We start from the raw sequence: 18,575 nt of genomic DNA, 5'->3' as shown, positions 1-18,575 counted from the left end.
AATAAACAGGAGTCCGCCTTTTCATGGAAAATGCAAGTTTGTAGAATACAACAGCCTTGATGTCAGAGGCTCTCTTTCCTTATTTGATGTATCAAAAAGTGTGGGGGCTGAGACGCTCATGCGGGTGCGGTGTGTGTGTGCGTGCGTGTGTTTGTTCGTGTGCGTGTTTGTGTGTGTGTGTGTGTGTGTTTGTGTGTGTGCACGTCATAGATATGTACATGCTTGGCATGTGAGTTTCCTGCCAGCATCACAGTTGAGCAACGGCGTGGTGCAACTGCAGGTCTGCGTGTATACACTTTCCACTGTGCATACCGATACAATTATAATCAGGACTGTACGTGCATGTCCCTATTTCACTGCCATCAACTCAGTTTTAACATTTAATTGACACATATCTATACAGTGCCAAGAAAAAAAGAGAAACATAATGGCAAATACTCCGTACAAACACAGACATCATGAATTACTGAGCACTTTAAATGTGAATGTGAAATTACGATATCAAATGCATAAACAAAACAACAAAATACTGAGGGGCAAAACCTGTGAAAAATATCAGTGAAGGTGAACTTTTGCTTTGCCCTGGCTTGCTGGTACTGTCCTGAGGACATCAGTCTGTGGTTTGAGATATTCACGCAGAACAAGGGCCAAGATGTCAAAGCACTTCAGCACTTTGAAGTTCAGGAGCTCCAGGGGAAAATACTCCTTATTTGTTGATTCTGTGATCACATATTCTGTACACATGTGGATAGGGATTGAGGCCAGACGTTTGGCTTCTCATAAAGTACCCACATGATGAGTGGTCTAAGACAGGGAAATGAGTAGAACAGAAAAACTGGAAAAAAAAGCTTCCGTTGCTGAGGAAATCGAAACCTATATTAATAGTCACTTACGAAAAGGCTTATGAATTACAACTAAGAAAAGGTGGATTGAAGACATCTTAGGAAACACTTCTGCGCTGTGATTGTGAAACAATTTACACTTCTTTGAACCACAGAGCACATATGCTATACAGGGCTGACACTGCATGTCTGTATGCCATCCGTTATCAGCAGTCATGACCTTCCCCTTCCTAGGTCTATGCAGAAAGGTGCTGTATACACAGATTGTATACACCGACACGTACAGTGTGATAAGATCTGAGACCCTTCTCACAAAATGAAACAAACTGTCAGAAGAGGATAGCCTCGGTGTGCTGACTTGAGAACTCTTTGACCACAGAAGTGTTTGACATTTATCCTACCTTCCGGTATTTGTCAAACGTCAAGGCAGGAAACAGGCTTTTTAACAACAGCGAGGTGACAGTCTTGATGGAAACCTGTTTCTCGCACAAATAAAGAAACTATTTTTAAACACTGTGACCTTTTACAGTGTGTAGACACACTCATGAAATTATTTATACAGTTTGTGTAATGCAGCAATACACTTACCATAATCTGTTATTCAGTTGTTTGTAGCACAAGATCAGAGGAGAGATACAAGTGATAAAAATGTAACAACTCACAACAGTAAAGAAATAAACTCCTTTATAAATACTCCTTAGTAAATACTGTGTGTAGATACGATATGGTAGGTATATAATATTGCCAGAAATTTGGTATTTTCTACTGCAAGCAAAATGTTTGATTGATAAGTCACACACACACACACACACACACACACGCAGACACACACACACACACACACACACACACAGACACACACACACACACACACACACACACACACACACACACACACACACACACACACACAGACACACACACAAACACACACACACACACACACACACACACACACACACACACACACACACACACACACACACACACACGTAAACACAGAATAGCAGTGGCAGGCTACAAGTAATTTACTCATGAGACAAGAACAGATAAGTGAGTTTTTAGACCTTGCTTGAACCTCTGTTGGTATATAAGATGACATAGTGTTTTGGTTATCTGCATGTTGTAAATCATGGCATCTGGCTCTAATTTTTGGTTTACTTTGTAGATGCGTCTCTGGCTTCATTAGCATTTGGTGTTTTGTTTGTCTTCTTCGGGAACATGATTGGCAGCTCATGATGGTTGTTTGAAGTATGTGCTGGTTGCCTTTGAAGCTTCGGAAGGAGGATCTATATTACTTATTACTTCAATGCATTAGACTGGGAGACGACATCTTTGAATATCTGAAAATGACTCAAAAACACTTTGAAATGTGACTGAATAGCTATTATGATTTGAATACATTTAAAGGTATTAAAAATCATACGTACAGAGGGAAAATATTATTAAAATGATCTGACATCAGCTAAACAAGGTTTATTTCCAGTCGATATAGTTTTATGAGAAAACAGAATCCCCTTTCCTTCAAATGTACACGATAAAATGGGTCAGAAAATTAGAGAATATATGGGATGATGTACTGCTAAATCAAATAATCTACACTAACAGTTACTGGGTTAAATTTGATACATAAATGAAATATTTTTGGTAATTCTCGTTTAGTAAATGACACTTCCTATAAATCCAAGCTAATCATGAATGACCAAAAACATACACCGTTCTATTATTGTTTGTGGATTAGATGCCTTACCATCAGTTCAATTTAATAATAAAAAATGACCAAATAATTCAAGAAGCAGAAATGTATACATGAACTTCATGAGTAATAGCTCCTTTTGTAATGATGCTGTTCTGACTGACAAAAATAATGAGGTGTGAGGTTATGTTTCAGTCCTTATTAGTAACAAAGTAACATCACCATACTGCCAACTAGTGGTACATTAGGATCAAAGCATGTCTTTGTACTCCCTGTGACCACATTGCATTGGTCTTACATACCTACATCTTCTTTTTGAGCTTCATTTGAACGAGCCTTCTCTTGTAAAGGCTCTCACCATGTTCTCTGGTTGTGCACACAACTCTGAGTCAAGGCTAAGACTCTAGGTCATGGGATTTCTGTTACAGATTCGAAGAACATGCGTTGTATGGGCAATTACATGCATGCCCTTCCAATTATCATCAACTTAGTGTTTTTTCCCCTTTATACTTGTAGTTCTTGAGCTTTAGGTACATATAAAGGCACAATGCTGTCATGCCATGTATGAACTAACTTATTACGTTTTTGAAGGATTGTTATATTTTTAACTATAAATGCTCAGATTTTAATAACAATTTATATATTACCTGCTTGAAATTCAGTTAATGCCAAGCATAAAGAGGTACAGCCTGCTTTGTGATGTGTAATAACTGATATGACTATTTAGTAGCCTAGTTTCTTGATTTCAATTTAAAACAATGAAAAACAACCTGCAACACATTCTCTCAGTTATCCCTCTAATCCTCTCTGGCTGCCCCCCAGGCACCTCTGCATCAGGTATTAAGCAATTACATTCACACGATAGGCTATATTAGTTTGTTTTCATGAAGTGAATGAAAGAACGTGATTTTACGTAAACCTTGTCACATTGCTGCATGGAACACACTAATTAACAATGAATAACAGTAGCACATTGGTAGCTCATGTGCTTTCATAACTCTAGGGACTTTTTAACCACATATTTAAACATAACCCTTCAGTGTTTCGATGTACAATGAGCTATGTGGAAGTAAGCATGATGAATGATTGAAGTCTTTGTTTGGTATGTGGGCAAGTTTTTCAAGAACTTTTGTTGTCCGACTCGCTCGGGAGCTGTGGAACGTCCTGTAGCCTACGCCTCCTGCACTTCTTGTTAACTGTGAAGAGATACTAACTTATGATTTTTTTTTTGTACATTGAGGAAGGGGCCTGAAAGATTGAGATTTTGTTAATATTGCACGTCTGGACCCTGAATGCTTTTCAAGCCAATGCACGCCCTTCTAGGACGGCATTCCCTTTATGATAAATTCCATTATAATATCCTTAGGAGAGTATGCCACCTAGTGGCAATAGTGGTAATATATCACCACAGCTGCAAAAAAAAAGCCTTCATGAATCTCCTTCAAACATTAATGGGCAAAAAGGGCATGACAGACACTATTTCTTGTTGAAACAGGATTTATTTTAGAAAGATGTTTACATTTGGGCTTCTTGGCCTGGGTAACTTGGAGCAAGTCATGTCAACATTCTAAATTCTGTTTCTACATATCTTCAACGCAATGAAAATAGACTCCTAGGGTTAGATTACTGGACACACAACTGCACATATAACTTGCATACTTAATATCAGCAAGGCACGAATAAAGGAAGTATAAGTATTGTTAACACTCTGTCCATTGTCACAGTATTCAATCACTTTACCTACTTCTGTGACTTTCCCTTTATGTCTTTCAGGCAAAAGGGTGTAACTTAGTAAGGGTAATTCATGATGGGGTCTCAAATGTTCAGGTAGGATGAAAGTGCAAGGCACTTTATTTCCCCATTTATATCTCCATCAAAAATGTCCATGTTCAAACCATACAAGATTACTTTTTGGCGAATGTACTGGTTTTTATCAGATGTTTATCAGAAATGTTACATATCGTGCTTTCTTTTATATTCTCAAATTATCTGATGTACAGTATGACTCAAATACGCCATTACCGCTTATAGGACGTTCTGTTTTCATAGTTTGTGGTCAGGCCCAGCAGATTGGCGTGACGCAGGGCGCATTTTAAGCGTTTGCGTGACTGTGACTACGTGCGCACCTCCTCCTACTCCTCCCTTTGTCCACTGTGCAGCAGAATCTTGTGCAGAAGAGCTTCATAAGGAGTTGACAATTCAGAGGTATGTTGAAATTTTATTCAAGGAGCTACGATGCAGTTCTTATTTAAGTTTTTTCCCTCATTGTTAGCAGTGAATCGGTTAAGCACTCAAATCCAACGCTGTCACGCGTGCATTCTGTAGCGATGCGTTTTCCTATGAGGAAGATGCTGATGGACATGGTGCACTGCAGTGGGATGTCCTCGCTTCATCAGCTAGCTACACGAGTGAGGCCTGGTATGTTAGCCAGCTAGCTAATTCCAAATGTTCATAGTCAGTAAGGAGAGCATACGAGGAGCTGCACAAATATATAAAAGTGTCATGACATTAACTTATTTAAAAGCTGGACCGCAAGATAGCTTTAAAAGTGGACTCTGGGTGACGTTTTAGGGGTTGCCCACAATTAGCTAGCTAGCAAGGTACCTTAGCTCACAGTTTCTTGCAGAACTTATTTTTTCCCCCAACTCTTATAACGTAGATGGCAGCAATTGATTCGCAACTGTAGCTAGATATTAAGGTAAAGTTGTTTCAAGTGAAGTTGTCCCGAAATGGTTATCTCCACCGGGTCCAGGATACAAAGCCACTTCAGATTTTCGCACTGGTGGTACATGCAGGTAGTCACGTCAGTGATTATAGCATAGACCCGCTGACAGGTCATTGACTATGCTAGCTAGCTAGCATTCGTAGAGCGTTAGCTATTCACCTTAAACGAGCTGTAGTACTCAACTTGATGTTAGTGTTAGGTCAGCCACTCCCTAGTAGTGGTGATGGTGTTGACTCAGACAATAAATTCAACAACCGCAACTCATCGGTTAACGCTATTTTATTGCACGTGCAATCACATTTGTCTGGCACATGCATCTAACGCTTGTCTCTGCTTTTTTGACTCATCCTCCGTAAGCAGCAACATTGACAAAGAGTAAAGTGCCATAACCAACAAGTCCTTCTGGTTCGACAAAGAACCTCCCCGTTCGTATTGAATGCACGCGGCATTCTCACTCGGTGAAAGTAGGCCACACCTATTCAACCCTTCACATATTCCGTTCCCTGTAATCCTCTGGTCAAACATGTCCTTGACTGTAGTGAGTGACCGTCGGAACAAGTCATGTTGGGATCCAAGATGGCAAAGCACCATTACCTTTAAGCACGTTAATTTCATCCAGCTCTTGAACTTGCTTTTGCTTTGGTCATACAAAATAACGTACCATTAATACAAAGCCACTGATGACCTTGGCTTTTTTAAGCCATGGAAGACATTTAATTTCTACCGGGCATTTTGGGGAAACTGTTGGGCCTGATATAATCTATTTACACTGTCACACTAGGCTTGGGTCTCAATCTCCATTTGAGTAATCCAGCTAATTCCTGCCCCACTGAACCATGCAGTTGCAGTGGCTGGCAGCCCCCACTGCAGTCTGTACTGATGATGATTCATATGACATGTCTGGTTGTAGCTAGGAAGTTATTATGAGAAACACTGTCAACTTTGGCTTGTAAGATCTACCTTTTCTTTGAAATGGTTATTCTTGTCCATATGTTTCTGGGCTATTTATTTGAAAACCAACATTACCATCAGGTTGTCATATATTTACAATATTTGTAAATGTGATGTCTTTACATTTGTGCTGTTGTATTAAAAACAACAGTTTGACTGATGAGAATGCCTGCCTCCCTGTCACAGATCATGGCTGTACCCCCCACATACGTTGACCTTGGCAAACATGCCAGGGATGTCTTCAACAAAGGCTACGGTAAGAAATAAACGTATTGATTGCATTAAACTATTTTGAACATTGCTCTTTGTTTATTAGGAAAACGTCTGATGAGCTGAAATGTTTTGGTTCTAAATAGTGTATCTCAGCTCATCAGGATTTCCTGGGGCACATGGACTCTAAAGGCCGGGCCAGTGCAGTGGGAATTCCAGATCAATAGTCACTGAATGTAGCTGGCCTGATGTCATTGTCCTCCGCTCGCCCCTCAGATGGGGGTTAAGCCCCCTGGGGGAGGGCTGTATTTTCATGGAGCTCTGTGTGTTTAAAAAAATAAAATAAAAAATAGTTTAGTTTTTTTGGGATGATGTGATCATTGGCATTGGAATCTCTCCAGATAGGTGGGATTGTTAAGTTTTTCTAGTTCAGTGATTGGCCAAGAGGAATTTATACCTGCTGCCGTGAAGATTTAGTAGTAGTTTAGTTGAGTAGTTATTCAAACTTATGGTCTTAACTCATTGCTATGTAATATCCTAGGTTTTGGCCTAATCAAGCTGGACTTGAAAACAAAGTCAGGAAATGGATTGGTAAGTTAAGATTTTGGTTTTGAATCAGGATATGATTGACGGTGCTGCACTGATGTGACTTTTAAATGCAGTTTACAATGCATTGCAGTGTAGATGAAACTTTGCCGTAGCCTTGCTGTAAACCTGTTTTGTTTTCATTTTCATACAGAGTTAGTGACCCGATCAAAAAAACAGAATCATTAGTATAGAGTTTTGAACCCTCCTCTTCAACAATGGGCTTCAAAGATCGCCAAATCATTGATCTCATAATATACCGATTATAGTGTTGCCATGACTAAATGTTAAACACAGTTTTGAAGGTCAATGGCAAAACGCTGGACGCAGCTTGAGACGAATGAAAAGCAGAGTATGTAAATGTATCATTACACAACTATACGGCCTCTTTGAATCAAAGCACAGCTGCAGCTGTGACAGAATTGTGTTTATGGGGTTTTGGTAACATGACACCTTGAGGTGATAACAGCCTATTGCAGTTGTTGGTTCCCTAGTCTTTGCTGAACCACTAGTCAGCAGTTTATCATGACTATGTAGTCAGGATGCTGTGTTCTGTTCACAGCTCTATTCTTTACATTACTGAAGTCTTCTTGTTGTCATGACTTTACGGCTTCCAGGAGTTCGTCAGCACAGGCTCTGCCAACACAGAGACCAGCAAAGTGGCAGGCACCCTCGAGACCAAGTACAAATGGTCAGAGCACGGCTTGACCTTCACCGAGAAGTGGAATACTGACAACACCCTGGGCACTGAGATCACACTGGAGGATCAGGTGAGAACCCATCTCTGTGTTCTTTCAACACTCGCTGCACTATGTGTCCTGTCTGGGTGAAGAAAGAACACCGTACCATGAATATAACCCCCCCTTGTCTCTTTGTCCTGTCAGCTGACTAAAGGTCTGAAGTTGACATTTGATTCATCCTTCTCACCAAACACAGGGTAACTCTTGATTCTTCTTGTATGTGTCCTAACAAAATACCAACCTCACATAACTGAATCAGTTTGCCTAGCTTTAGAAGCGTCTTGAGTGTTTTTGAAACAGTTTCTGTTAAGTACACATATCGTGCTTCTAAAACCCTTTGGTATGGCCTTGTCTGCGTTTCAGCAAGAAGAGTGGGAAGATCAAGACCGGCTATAAACGAGAGCACGTTAATTTGGGCTGTGATGTGGATTATGACATCAACGGCACCGCTGTCCATGGGGCTGCGGTTGTGGGCTATGAGGGATGGTTGGCTGGCTACCAGATGACCTTTGAGGCTGGCAAGAACAGGGTCACCCAGAGCAACTTTGCTGTTGGTTACAAGACCGAAGAGTTCCAGTTGCACACCAATGTGTAAGTACTTGTAGGCCTATGCGTTAGACAGATGGCTGTTGAAAACATTTGAATGGTACAAAGTAATGCCTCATTAGTTTTTGGCTACTCAGAGTAGAAAACTTGCACACCTTACTTTACTGGGAAAAAGGGGTGGGGGAAGGAAAGAAATGAAGCGAAAAAACTCCAGTTGTAAGGTTATGTTTGTACAAGCGGTTGATTTGAATCAGGTCACAAGCATGGAACAATCAGGACCTCTTACTAAACATATTAAACAAAAAGCACTGATTAAGTACTGATAAGATTGATATGACAGTCTGCTAAATCTATAAATATAAACATGCACCTTTGGCTGTTGGCACAAACATAAATGACAACTGTAAATGTAGTTTGTCTTCTTGCTGCCAATACTATTGTGCCGTGGCTGGTAGATTGGGCTATGGTTTTCATATTGGGCCTTGGGGCAGGACTTTATTCAGAATAGAATGATATGGAGTTGTATGGGCAGTGGAGTCACATTGTATTGATAGTCTTGAGACAATCTATTATTAATGTTTGGGGATTTTAATACCTGTACATTTCTTTACATTCTATCATGCAGGAAGTATTGCGCTTCTATTCTGATGCATTGCGATTTATTTGCAGCTATCTTGGTGTGGTAAATAGGTTCTTGTCTCTGAATTTCTTTTCAATTTCCGCTGTGACATAAGAGTAAAACAAGTCCTGTGCCATCTTGTGAACTTGTTATCATCTAGTGTTATCAGAGTAGACTTATGTACCAAAATACAATTAAAATCATAAAATGACTTGGCACTACTGTATCTATAATATTGTGTCTAAAATATTGCAATACTACACTATAATTTTTTATCGCAACACTACCCTGTATCTTTTGTTCCCCCTCCTAACCTTTACACAGAAATATTTAGGATCCTGTTTGCACTAGTGTAGGTATAATATTTGAGATTGTAATCTACTGCTGGTGAAGTTACACTGTTGGTACTTTTACAGAGGTCACCAATGACAGCGTAACCATTGTCATGTCCTGTCCTACTGTCCGTCTGGTCCATGTGTGATTGTAGTTATTTATGTCGTCATTTATTTCGGGGTGATGGGATTTGTCAAGGGCTTTGTTGGTGAGGAGAGAATAAGCTACTGGTGTTTATTCCCTCCTGTGTTGTCCTAGGCTGTCCATTTATTTTTGCAAAACCAGTTAAGATGCTTCTTATGTCTTCAAGCTCCTTAATCTCTTGTTAATCCAACTTGTACATTACTTTTTTTTTTTTTTTTTGACCAGGATGCTTTTGTCCATCAACCAGCACAAATAGAATTGAACAATGTACTTTCTTATGGCTTAGCCTTAGATGAACCGTCTGTTCCTCTTGAAATTGCATCTTTTTCCTGAAGCATTTGTTATGATTTATTTTATCACTCCTGCAGAAATGACGGCACTGAGTTTGGTGGGTCCATTTACCAGAAGGTGAACGACCAGCTGGAGACAGCCGTCAATCTGGCCTGGACTGCTGGGAATAGCAACACACGCTTTGGCATTGCTGCCAAGTATCAGATTGATTCTGACGCCTCATTCTCGGTATGGGAAATGCAATACCACCACTCACACTGTCTGAGACTCACACTGTCTGCCCGATAACCAAATGTTTCATGAATTGATTATTATTTTATTTTTCTAGGCCAAAGTGAACAATTCAAGCCTGGTTGGTCTTGGATACACCCAAACTCTTAAGCCAGGTGAGGACACTGAATGAGAAGAGTGATTCTGCATATAGTGATTTTTTGTATTATTATTTACAATTGGGGGGTATTACAATCAATTTTATATAATCTCTCATCTACGTACTAATGTTTTATTTTTTGCTATAGGGATCAAGCTTACATTGTCGGCTCTTTTGGATGGAAAGAACATCAACGCAGGTGGCCACAAGCTTGGTCTGGGCCTGGAGTTTGAGGCATAGAGAACCGTCTCAAAGCTCTGAATATTTCGTTGAATCTACCCTCACAACCTTGTGTTTCTCTTAGCTGTGATACGGATGAGTTGAGGTGTTATAATGTCAAGTCATGCAACAGTTGATCCTTCACTGTTGGGCATCAGATGATAGGTTATACTGGATTTCAAGACCCAAGTGTTTGAAAAGGGAAACATTGTGTACTTAGAAATGTTAAAAGGTAGGCCTCACAAGAACATTCAAGTAAAGTAATAATTGTAATGATTCAGAATGAAAATTATTATTTTTTTTTTTTTGCTATCATCATGTGAGTAAGCATTTAACTTATTGATTTTTAAGTACCAGAACAGTCTGGGGTAAATATTTCAGTCAGATTTCAAATCATAATGTCAGCTTTTCTGGGAGCAAACTTTGTGTCCACAAGGTTGGGCCGATAAAGCTTTGTCTAAGAGACACTGAGCGCAATACTTGGTGGAACAACATTCCTTTATTATTATCCTGGTTTAGGAATATTTCTATTCACAAACAAAACCTTCGAGAAAGAAGGAAGCTGTCTGTTTACAGACACAACAGTACTGGATGGTTTAGTTGTCCTTCACTTATGCAGCAGTAGGCCTCTGAACCTTGGTGTTTGTCATTCAGTGTTTTGTCTCACTCGTCTTTGTGAACGGATTTATTTTGTGATTCTTAAACCTTAATCATGTTATCAATATTCTTGTATACTTTAACCTGACTGTCACACTGAAGGCAAGATTCCCAAAACTCTCTTGTTCCTGAAAAGTAAAGTAAGACACCTATGCTAAACATCAGTCTATCCCAAATGCCTTTGGGCTAAAATGAATGAATATGTTTTAAACTCAAAATGTAGTCTTCCAGTGTTGAAGTAGGATCAGAACACTATGTACTTGACAAACTTGTTGCCCCCTAAATTAAGTAAAGTATTTGAACCTGAACTCTGCTTTGGTCTCAATAAATATTGATATGGGAAAAACTTTATTGTGTTCTTCATGTATGAACAAGGGCTCCTGCCAGTCAATGTGCCAATCCAAAAAGGCCACAGCTGTTATGGCAGCAGTAATCTGACAAGCTTTATCAATGTATTCCACTATCAACAATGACCTTGTCATAATCAGTGAATTATTTAGTGTGATTTTTTTTTGTACAGTTTGTGCGTTTGAAGATAGTAATAATACATCACATTTATATAGCGCTTTTCAAAGTTCTGATTGATGCTCACTGCTTACAGCAACTGTACTTGTGTGTGTGTGTGTGTGTGTGTGTAGAAGAGCAGGGAAGTGAAAGTGCTCACTTGCTGTCATGCGCCTTGTCTTGTGTGCCGCCACAGTAGATCACAGCCATCAGCATTTGTGTTTTACTGACACAATGTGTGCGTAAAAAGGCAGCGATCCCAAACATGTTCATGGGGAGGACCAGGGCTGTAGTCTACGTGATACGCAGGTATACGCCGTTACCACCTAAAACGTTCGTGGGTTTGCGTATATCCACTAAAACCTATGTCTCCACTAAAACCTAGGCCAGGGGGAGCTGTGGCACCGACCCATCACAGACAGTATACCCACCACAGAAAACTAGACTACAGTAAGTAAATTGACTTTGTTGAAAGTTCACTCACCAATCTGTAGGGCTGGAGCTACTCCATGAATGACAGTCTTCTGACTTCTTGCTGTTCCTCCCTACAGCCAATGCACCAGATGTGAGCACACTAGACAAGTGTAAGCAAACTAAGCATACAGAGAGTACAGGCAGAGTAGAAGATCATTGAATTGAATTAATTTTACTATGCACAACTGGTGTGAAAAATGCACAGCACACTAAGACATTAATGTATTTCGCTACTTGGACGTTACCTAATCATCTGTCTGGTAATCATCTGTTCGGTAATCATCTGTTCAAGGGTGCATGATCAGGTCCTCCCAGGTAATCCGTGCATGGTAGTCCTGGGGGGTATTCCAAGAACGCAGTTTAGTGACAAACCTGGTTAAATTAAGTCAGAGTGGTAAATTGATCATAAACCCCATTAAAGAGCCCTATGGCGTTGTTTTGCTAGGAGAATGAAGCCATAGCAATAGCTGGTTTAAATGTGGGTTAGGAAGAGGCAGTATAGGGCAGGCTACTACCGTACTAACTGCTTGGTACCTGGGATTTATTAATTGTTATTTATTATTATTTAGCTGTGTAAGAAGTCTGGTTGCCTCTACTGTCTCGTTGTCTTTGTGGCAATGACAAATAAAGTACTTTGAACTTTGAACCTTACTTTTTTTCTCTGGGATGGCCTACTACACACAGGCAACCAGAAAGATGAAGAGCAGCAAAAATAATAATCTAAGCGTCACAAAGGTCAACCTTATCACAATCTGCCATACTCTGATCACACCAGATGCACTTATAGCTGATCTATGTGTTTAAATAATATTTAATAAAATATATATAACATTTAAAGTCAGTCAGAGTTTAGAGTCAGAATTTCCCAGAAGTTATTTATGACTTTTTGGCCATAACATTCTGAGTCTCTGTAATCATGTTTACCTGACGAAGGCAGGCAGGTAGGCAGGCCTATCACGCCACGTCAGAGCTTTTAGACAGTGCCGGCGTTGTATCCGTACATGTAATTCATTACCGCGGCCCACCCGCTCCCAGCTTCCCCTAAAAAAAGTCGCAGCAGTGCCGCGCACCCGCCCACAACACGCATTCCCTTCAAGATGGCCACTTCATGGAAGATTGGGCGAAAACTGGTTGTTCTTGGAGTTTACATCGTCTTTATCATACTCTCATGTCACTTTCGTTCCTGCAGTTCTGCGCCCTTAGATGATGGTATGTTATGCTTTTCCTTCATGGATTTTCTTTAGAAATATGTTTGTCAGCCGCTTTAGTACGGCCTGAATGGTCTATGTTGAACCTCAGACAGCTAACATTAGCGGCTAGTTCAATAAGAATCAGGCTCAGAGTAGGCTTGTTTCAAAACTAACATTTATTTTTGCCAGAGGGTTCTTTGGCGACGAAAGCACTGTTTCCTAGCGAAGACTATCGTTGTTTGACGTTGTGTCTACCGATAGTGAGTCAGATGATTCGAAATGGATTTGGCCACTGTCAGGTTAGAATATAAATGGTATGGCTAACGTCAGTGGTCGACGTTGTATCTTAGCTAACGTTTACCTCAATCTAATAACTGCTTTCTAAACGTATTATATAGAATACGATAATTTTCCAAGCGTCGTGTTCGTTGTGTGTATTCTTATTTGTCAGCGGTGGGCTCACGATGTTCTTTTGGAGCGCTAGCTACCATGCAAGCTACGTCTAACTTCTACATAAGCTGGCTGCGAATGTTATCAAGTGACCACGAACGCAGCGCTGGCAAAGATAAAGCTAGCTATAAAGTTGATCGTTAGCTTGCTGTCACCAGTCTGACTCATAGTCATGTTAACTGTTGCACATTCGTATGTGTAACTCACTGGCCAAGCAACGCTCACATTTGGAGGCGTATTTAGCAATGTTGTTCAAATGACCTGTGATTAGATGCTAGGCCACTAAAGCTTGACAACTTACCAGTGATTAATGTCCCTAGACAACGTTATGCTGTCAGAGTAACCAGAGGGACATTCCAGGATTGGGAAACAGATGTTCTCGGTAGATATACTTTGAGATTAGTTAATTACCTAGAACAGACTACACATGGAGGGTTTTAGGTACATCATTCATTATGGATGTTTTTGCCCTTTAGGGTAGGCGATGTTACGTGTTCTTTCATGTCCCTCCCCTCCCCTTTTAATTGTACACGTTGAATGACCAATCCTTACAACTCTGTAGAATAGTTAGTCTGAAACGTATTTTGTGGTCTCTGCTGTCATTTGGTTAATTCGCAAATTAGCTTGGCATTCTCAGCGAATCATACGCAGTGGTGTGTACATTTCTGCCATAGTCAGATAGTCGTGAATCTACATGGATTGTATGTGAGGGATATACGGTAACACACAAAGTCTCGTATTAATTCAGCGACCCTCTTTCGAGACTTTATTTCGCGTCATTATTTCTGGGAGCCTTTCCTTTTGGAAAGTTATGTCAAAGTCTAGCCCTGAAGGAAACTCTTTCATTGCATTTCAAATACTCAAAACTCAAAAACTAAATTAAATTCAGAAACTATAGTAAACTAAATTTATACAATATTTCTTATTTGAAACTGGTCATCAAGTGCTTTAAGTTGCCATCTTTGACACTGAGGAAGGAAAAGTTCTTGGCATCATGTGGATCATAATTCCCCTGAGTCACCCAAACCTCATGAAGCCTTACTTTGTTGAGACTTTCACTGGATATTGCTGGGAGTGGTTTTATGTTGACACTGTGAATAGTGTTTGGAGAGGATTAGATTTAGACCTAGCAGTTAAGAGGAAGGTTGTAAACCCATTTTTATGGGTATTATTGCATGGAAGGCTTCATTCATATTTTAGTTTTTTAGTATGAATAGACCTTTGCCACTTTTAGTTTGGGCTCTTTTTTGATTGTTGATTTCCAATTGGCTTTTTTGTGTGCTTTTGTCAGTATACCATTTTCTTGTGAGACTGAAATGAATGTTAGGCTTGCTTGCTGGTGATGAGCCCTGGTTGGTTGTGTTTACAACGTCCCTGTTCAGTTCACTGAAAGTCTGTCTTTGTTTGTAGGCAACAAAACAGTTACTGCCTCGTCTAAGGATCCTCCCATCCCTAATACGCACAACTTGACTACATTACCAAAGGAGGCAGTGCTAACACCAGTTCAGAGTGACAAGGACCCAAACCTAAAACCTAACATCTCCTCGGAGGACCAGCATGTGGTTGTAGACTCCACTCCAGCTAAACTGAGTCCGCCCCAGCCAGACACTGTTGTGTCAGGCCCTCCAGAATCAAATCTGTCCGTGTCAGATCCTTTAAGCACAGACTCCCCGCTAGATTCTAAAGCTGGCGATGCCTCCCCAGCACCTCCTGCCCCCGCTAGCACGACCACCGCCCCCAAGGCTGCTTCCCCCAAGGCTGCTGCCACCAAGGCTCCTGCCACCAAAGCCACCACAACTACTACACTTTCATCCACATCCACTACAGCTCCCGCTGCGCCCACCATCGTTGACATGAATGTCCCCCAGAAGCCCACAGACACACCACAGGGTAAGGCAACCAACAGCCCACCCTTGGTGGATTCTGAGAATGAAGACGATGACGATGACGAGAAAGGTTACCTTGACTACGACACCACGGCGTCTTATACACGTGGTGGTGGTGGAGACGACAACGGAACAGATGGGATGTTTCTGAGGCCTGACGACCAGGATGACTCCGTTACCAACCAGGAAACCGATGACGATGAATATGATCTCCCGGAAAAGAGTCTGATACAAAATCTGCCAGGTGACCCAAAGAAGTTTGATGAGCGTTTGCAGGATGCCACCATTTACACAAACCCAGATGAGGACACGCATTTCTTTTTCCACCTGGTCATCATTGCCTTCCTGGTGGCCATTGTGTACATCACCTATCATAACAAGCGAAAGGTAAGTGCCTTCACATAGGCTGTTGACAGAGACAACACCTCTCTCACGGTGTGTATTAAATGTCTTGAACTGTATTGTCACAGGGAGTATTGTAAAAAAATAAGGCTCAGAGGTTACAATGGCAAAAGTAATGACGGGAATGTTGTAACCATTATGAAGATTTGCGTAATACACTTTAACTCTGTCACATAAAGTATAAAATATATATACATATACACACACACAAACGATTTTTTATTTTATTTAAACATGTACGACAATCTGATTTGGTTGTTTCATCAAAGTCGACTTAACCGTTTGAAACGAACACTGTGACCGCTTATGATTTCTGTGACGTCTGCTCATTGTTGTGTTTTTTTTTTGTTGCTTTGATTAGATATTCCTGCTGGCCACAAGCCGTCGTTGGAGGGACAACCTGTGCTCACGCGGAGTGGAGTATCGCAGACTCGACCAGAACGTCAATGAAGCCATGCCCTCGCTGAAGATGACCAATGATTACATCTTTTAGAGCCTCTGGCCAGCAGTAAACAAGGACTTTGTAGGGGGGGGGGGGGGGGGGCTCTTAACTATTGGGATAGTTTCAGGGTTATGGTGGTAGGGCAAACTAAATATTTTGATCTCTGAACTTTCGAGCTGCAATGGGGCTTAATGGTTTCACCTTATTTGCTCGTCCATAGTATCGTTTTTCTTTCAGTCTTTTTTATATTTAAAAAGGACTACGGTTCTTTTTGGAGGCTTGGTTGGTCTCCAGAGCGTGTATTTAATTCAAACCATGTTTCAGATCCCTGCTGTCTTAAGGCTTTTATTGCACAACTGATTGTTTGATGGGCAATTGGACACCTAGGGTGGCCATGGTGTTGTAGATTATGTCAAGAGCATTAAGATTATAAAGATTATATTTAACACAAGTGGAATGAGGCACAGAGTGCAGAATCCCCACACATTTCAAATGTAGACATGGTGTCCCCTGATGTCAGGAGCAGCAACATTACTAATTCTGTGCTGTTTCATAAAGCACCAAAAATGCAATAATTGTACTATCAACCTTATTATATTTTATTTCTTGTTGGGAGATATCAAAGCAATATCACTTCAATGTATGGCATGGTAGTTTCCTTTTGTTTGACAGTCTATCATCTCTACAGTATCAGTGCATCAGGACCGACTTGAGACCTGCTCATATTCTATGAGGCGTTTGAACACCTGTCCCTTTCTGTGTTTGAGTTATGACTTCAGTGAAGTCTCTTGAAAATGAAGACGTTCCTGTGCCGGTTTGCTATTGCTGAGATGAAAGGTGTCCGTTTTCTTTGCAGTCTCTTTGGCTTTGATCCGCTTACACTAGCATTGTAGCTGAATGTGGCCAAATATTCTCAAAGAATGCTGTATTATTTCAGGAGAGATTACATTTTTCGCCTATATAGGACTCCTGCCGTGTCACCACATTTCTGATGGCCTACAGTAAGAATCCTACTGTCAATGCCACACAGGTGGTATTTGTATTCTCTTTGTTTGTTTTTTGTGTACCGGAGTTGGTAAAATGGTAAAAAGAATGGTACTAAACAGGTTCTGACCAATCTGTGTAACTGTGTGGAAAAATTATCACAACAGGCATGACTTGTTTCTTTGTGTGTGCCTCTGCTCTTTCTATTAGCCATAGGCATTATTCACCCTTTTGTTATTAAAGCACAACTGTAAATATATTTAGTTTGTGGTATTCACTGATTTTAATAGACAAAATAATTTATACCAGTACTACCAACTGAATGATCTGATTGGTTGGAAAATGATGGAGAGGCACACCATATACAGTTTGCAGTCAAAAAGTTCCAAGATTGCGCCTTCAAAAAGCAAAAACCATATTTTATATAAATGGCCATCTCCTTCGAAGTATTCCCTTTAGTTCAGGATGAAGCTGGGGGAAATACTGGAACCACAACAACCAGGAAACTTAAAGCACACAGACACACACGCACACACACAGCTGTTATGTTGTTCTAAAAATCTAATCTAACCGACCAGCATGATTGAGCTCAGCAGGCCTGTTTTACTGGTTGGACAAGTCAGACAATGCAAAGGCATTGTGTCGGCTCACGATAACACCGTGGGACTGTGAATTAACTACTTATGACCCTCAGACACCACAATAACACACCGAATAATAGTAAGTAAGTAGTTACTCTCAGGAAGTACATAAAGGGAGAAAACTACAATTACCTAATGTGACACCTGAAGATTGGTTTCATGATTCTGGAAAAGGGTTGTTGATATTTGTGCTCAACAGCCAATTCAATGAACCCCTCCCTGGAGTATTGTTGGCTGGAATCGTTTGATTCACATTCATAGTGCAAGGACTGTATACAAATACCAGATTTTTCCTGGGGTGCACACTGAATGGAATTTGACAGAAAGGGTATTGGATTAGAATTGTGGATTGACCTTTAACCTATGGGGGTGCACTAAAGAGTGAAAGTAGTTCCTGAATGCACAAATTGTGTATCAGTGATTCGTTCCCTGCTATCTGGGTGTAAATTATAGCTTTCAAAATACTCCATAACATTACTTATACGTTTTTAGAGGAGGTATTTTATGTTATTTTTTAACAGATTTCATGGACACATTTTTCATGGTACATAACGTTTTGTTTCTTTACATCACACTAAAACTGGTAACCTTTATTGTTCATTTTCAGAACTGTAAAAGAAGCTGACACATTGGAAAATGCATTTGCATCATATGGCCACTGGATGGCAGTGGAG

The 18,575-nt window shown here is 40.5% G+C and overlaps 2 protein-coding genes across 2 annotated transcripts; both read left to right on the top strand.

Annotated features, from left to right (window-relative positions):
* Positions 1–4,647: 4,647 nt before the first annotated feature.
* vdac1 (voltage-dependent anion channel 1) lies at positions 4,648–11,263 on the top strand. The gene is made up of 9 exons (XM_080835705.1): positions 4,648–4,743; positions 6,401–6,470; positions 6,966–7,015; positions 7,627–7,779; positions 7,894–7,946; positions 8,113–8,340; positions 9,760–9,910; positions 10,011–10,068; positions 10,201–11,263. The coding sequence occupies exons 2-9, from the start codon at positions 6,404–6,406 to the stop codon at positions 10,290–10,292; spliced, it is 852 nt and encodes a 283-aa protein (XP_080691831.1). The 5' UTR covers positions 4,648–4,743; positions 6,401–6,403; the 3' UTR covers positions 10,293–11,263.
* A 1,740-nt stretch (positions 11,264–13,003) lies between these two features.
* Positions 13,004–16,346, top strand: cUnh5orf15 (chromosome Un C5orf15 homolog; the record flags this gene model as incomplete). Its single annotated transcript, XM_080856988.1, has 3 exons — positions 13,004–13,115; positions 14,957–15,819; positions 16,196–16,346. The coding sequence occupies 3 exons, from the start codon at positions 13,004–13,006 to the stop codon at positions 16,325–16,327; spliced, it is 1,107 nt and encodes a 368-aa protein (XP_080713114.1). The 3' UTR covers positions 16,328–16,346.
* Between the last annotated feature and the right edge of the window lie 2,229 nt (positions 16,347–18,575).

The sequence above is a fragment of the Sprattus sprattus genome, assembly GCF_963457725.1.
Source record: "Sprattus sprattus genome assembly, chromosome: 1".
Taxonomy (NCBI): domain Eukaryota; kingdom Metazoa; phylum Chordata; class Actinopteri; order Clupeiformes; family Clupeidae; genus Sprattus; species Sprattus sprattus.
Note: the sequence above shows the minus strand (reverse complement) of the source record. Positions and strands in the feature narration are given on the sequence as shown.

Coding starts and splice junctions, on each gene's coding strand:
- vdac1 (XM_080835705.1), top strand. CDS start 6,404: ATGGCTGTACCCCCCACATACGTTGACCTTGGCAAACATGCCAGGGAT. Junction 6,471..6,965: donor TGTCTTCAACAAAGGCTACG/GTAAGAAATAAA, acceptor GTAATATCCTAG/GTTTTGGCCTAATCAAGCTG. Junction 7,947..8,112: donor TCCTTCTCACCAAACACAGG/GTAACTCTTGAT, acceptor TCTGCGTTTCAG/CAAGAAGAGTGGGAAGATCA.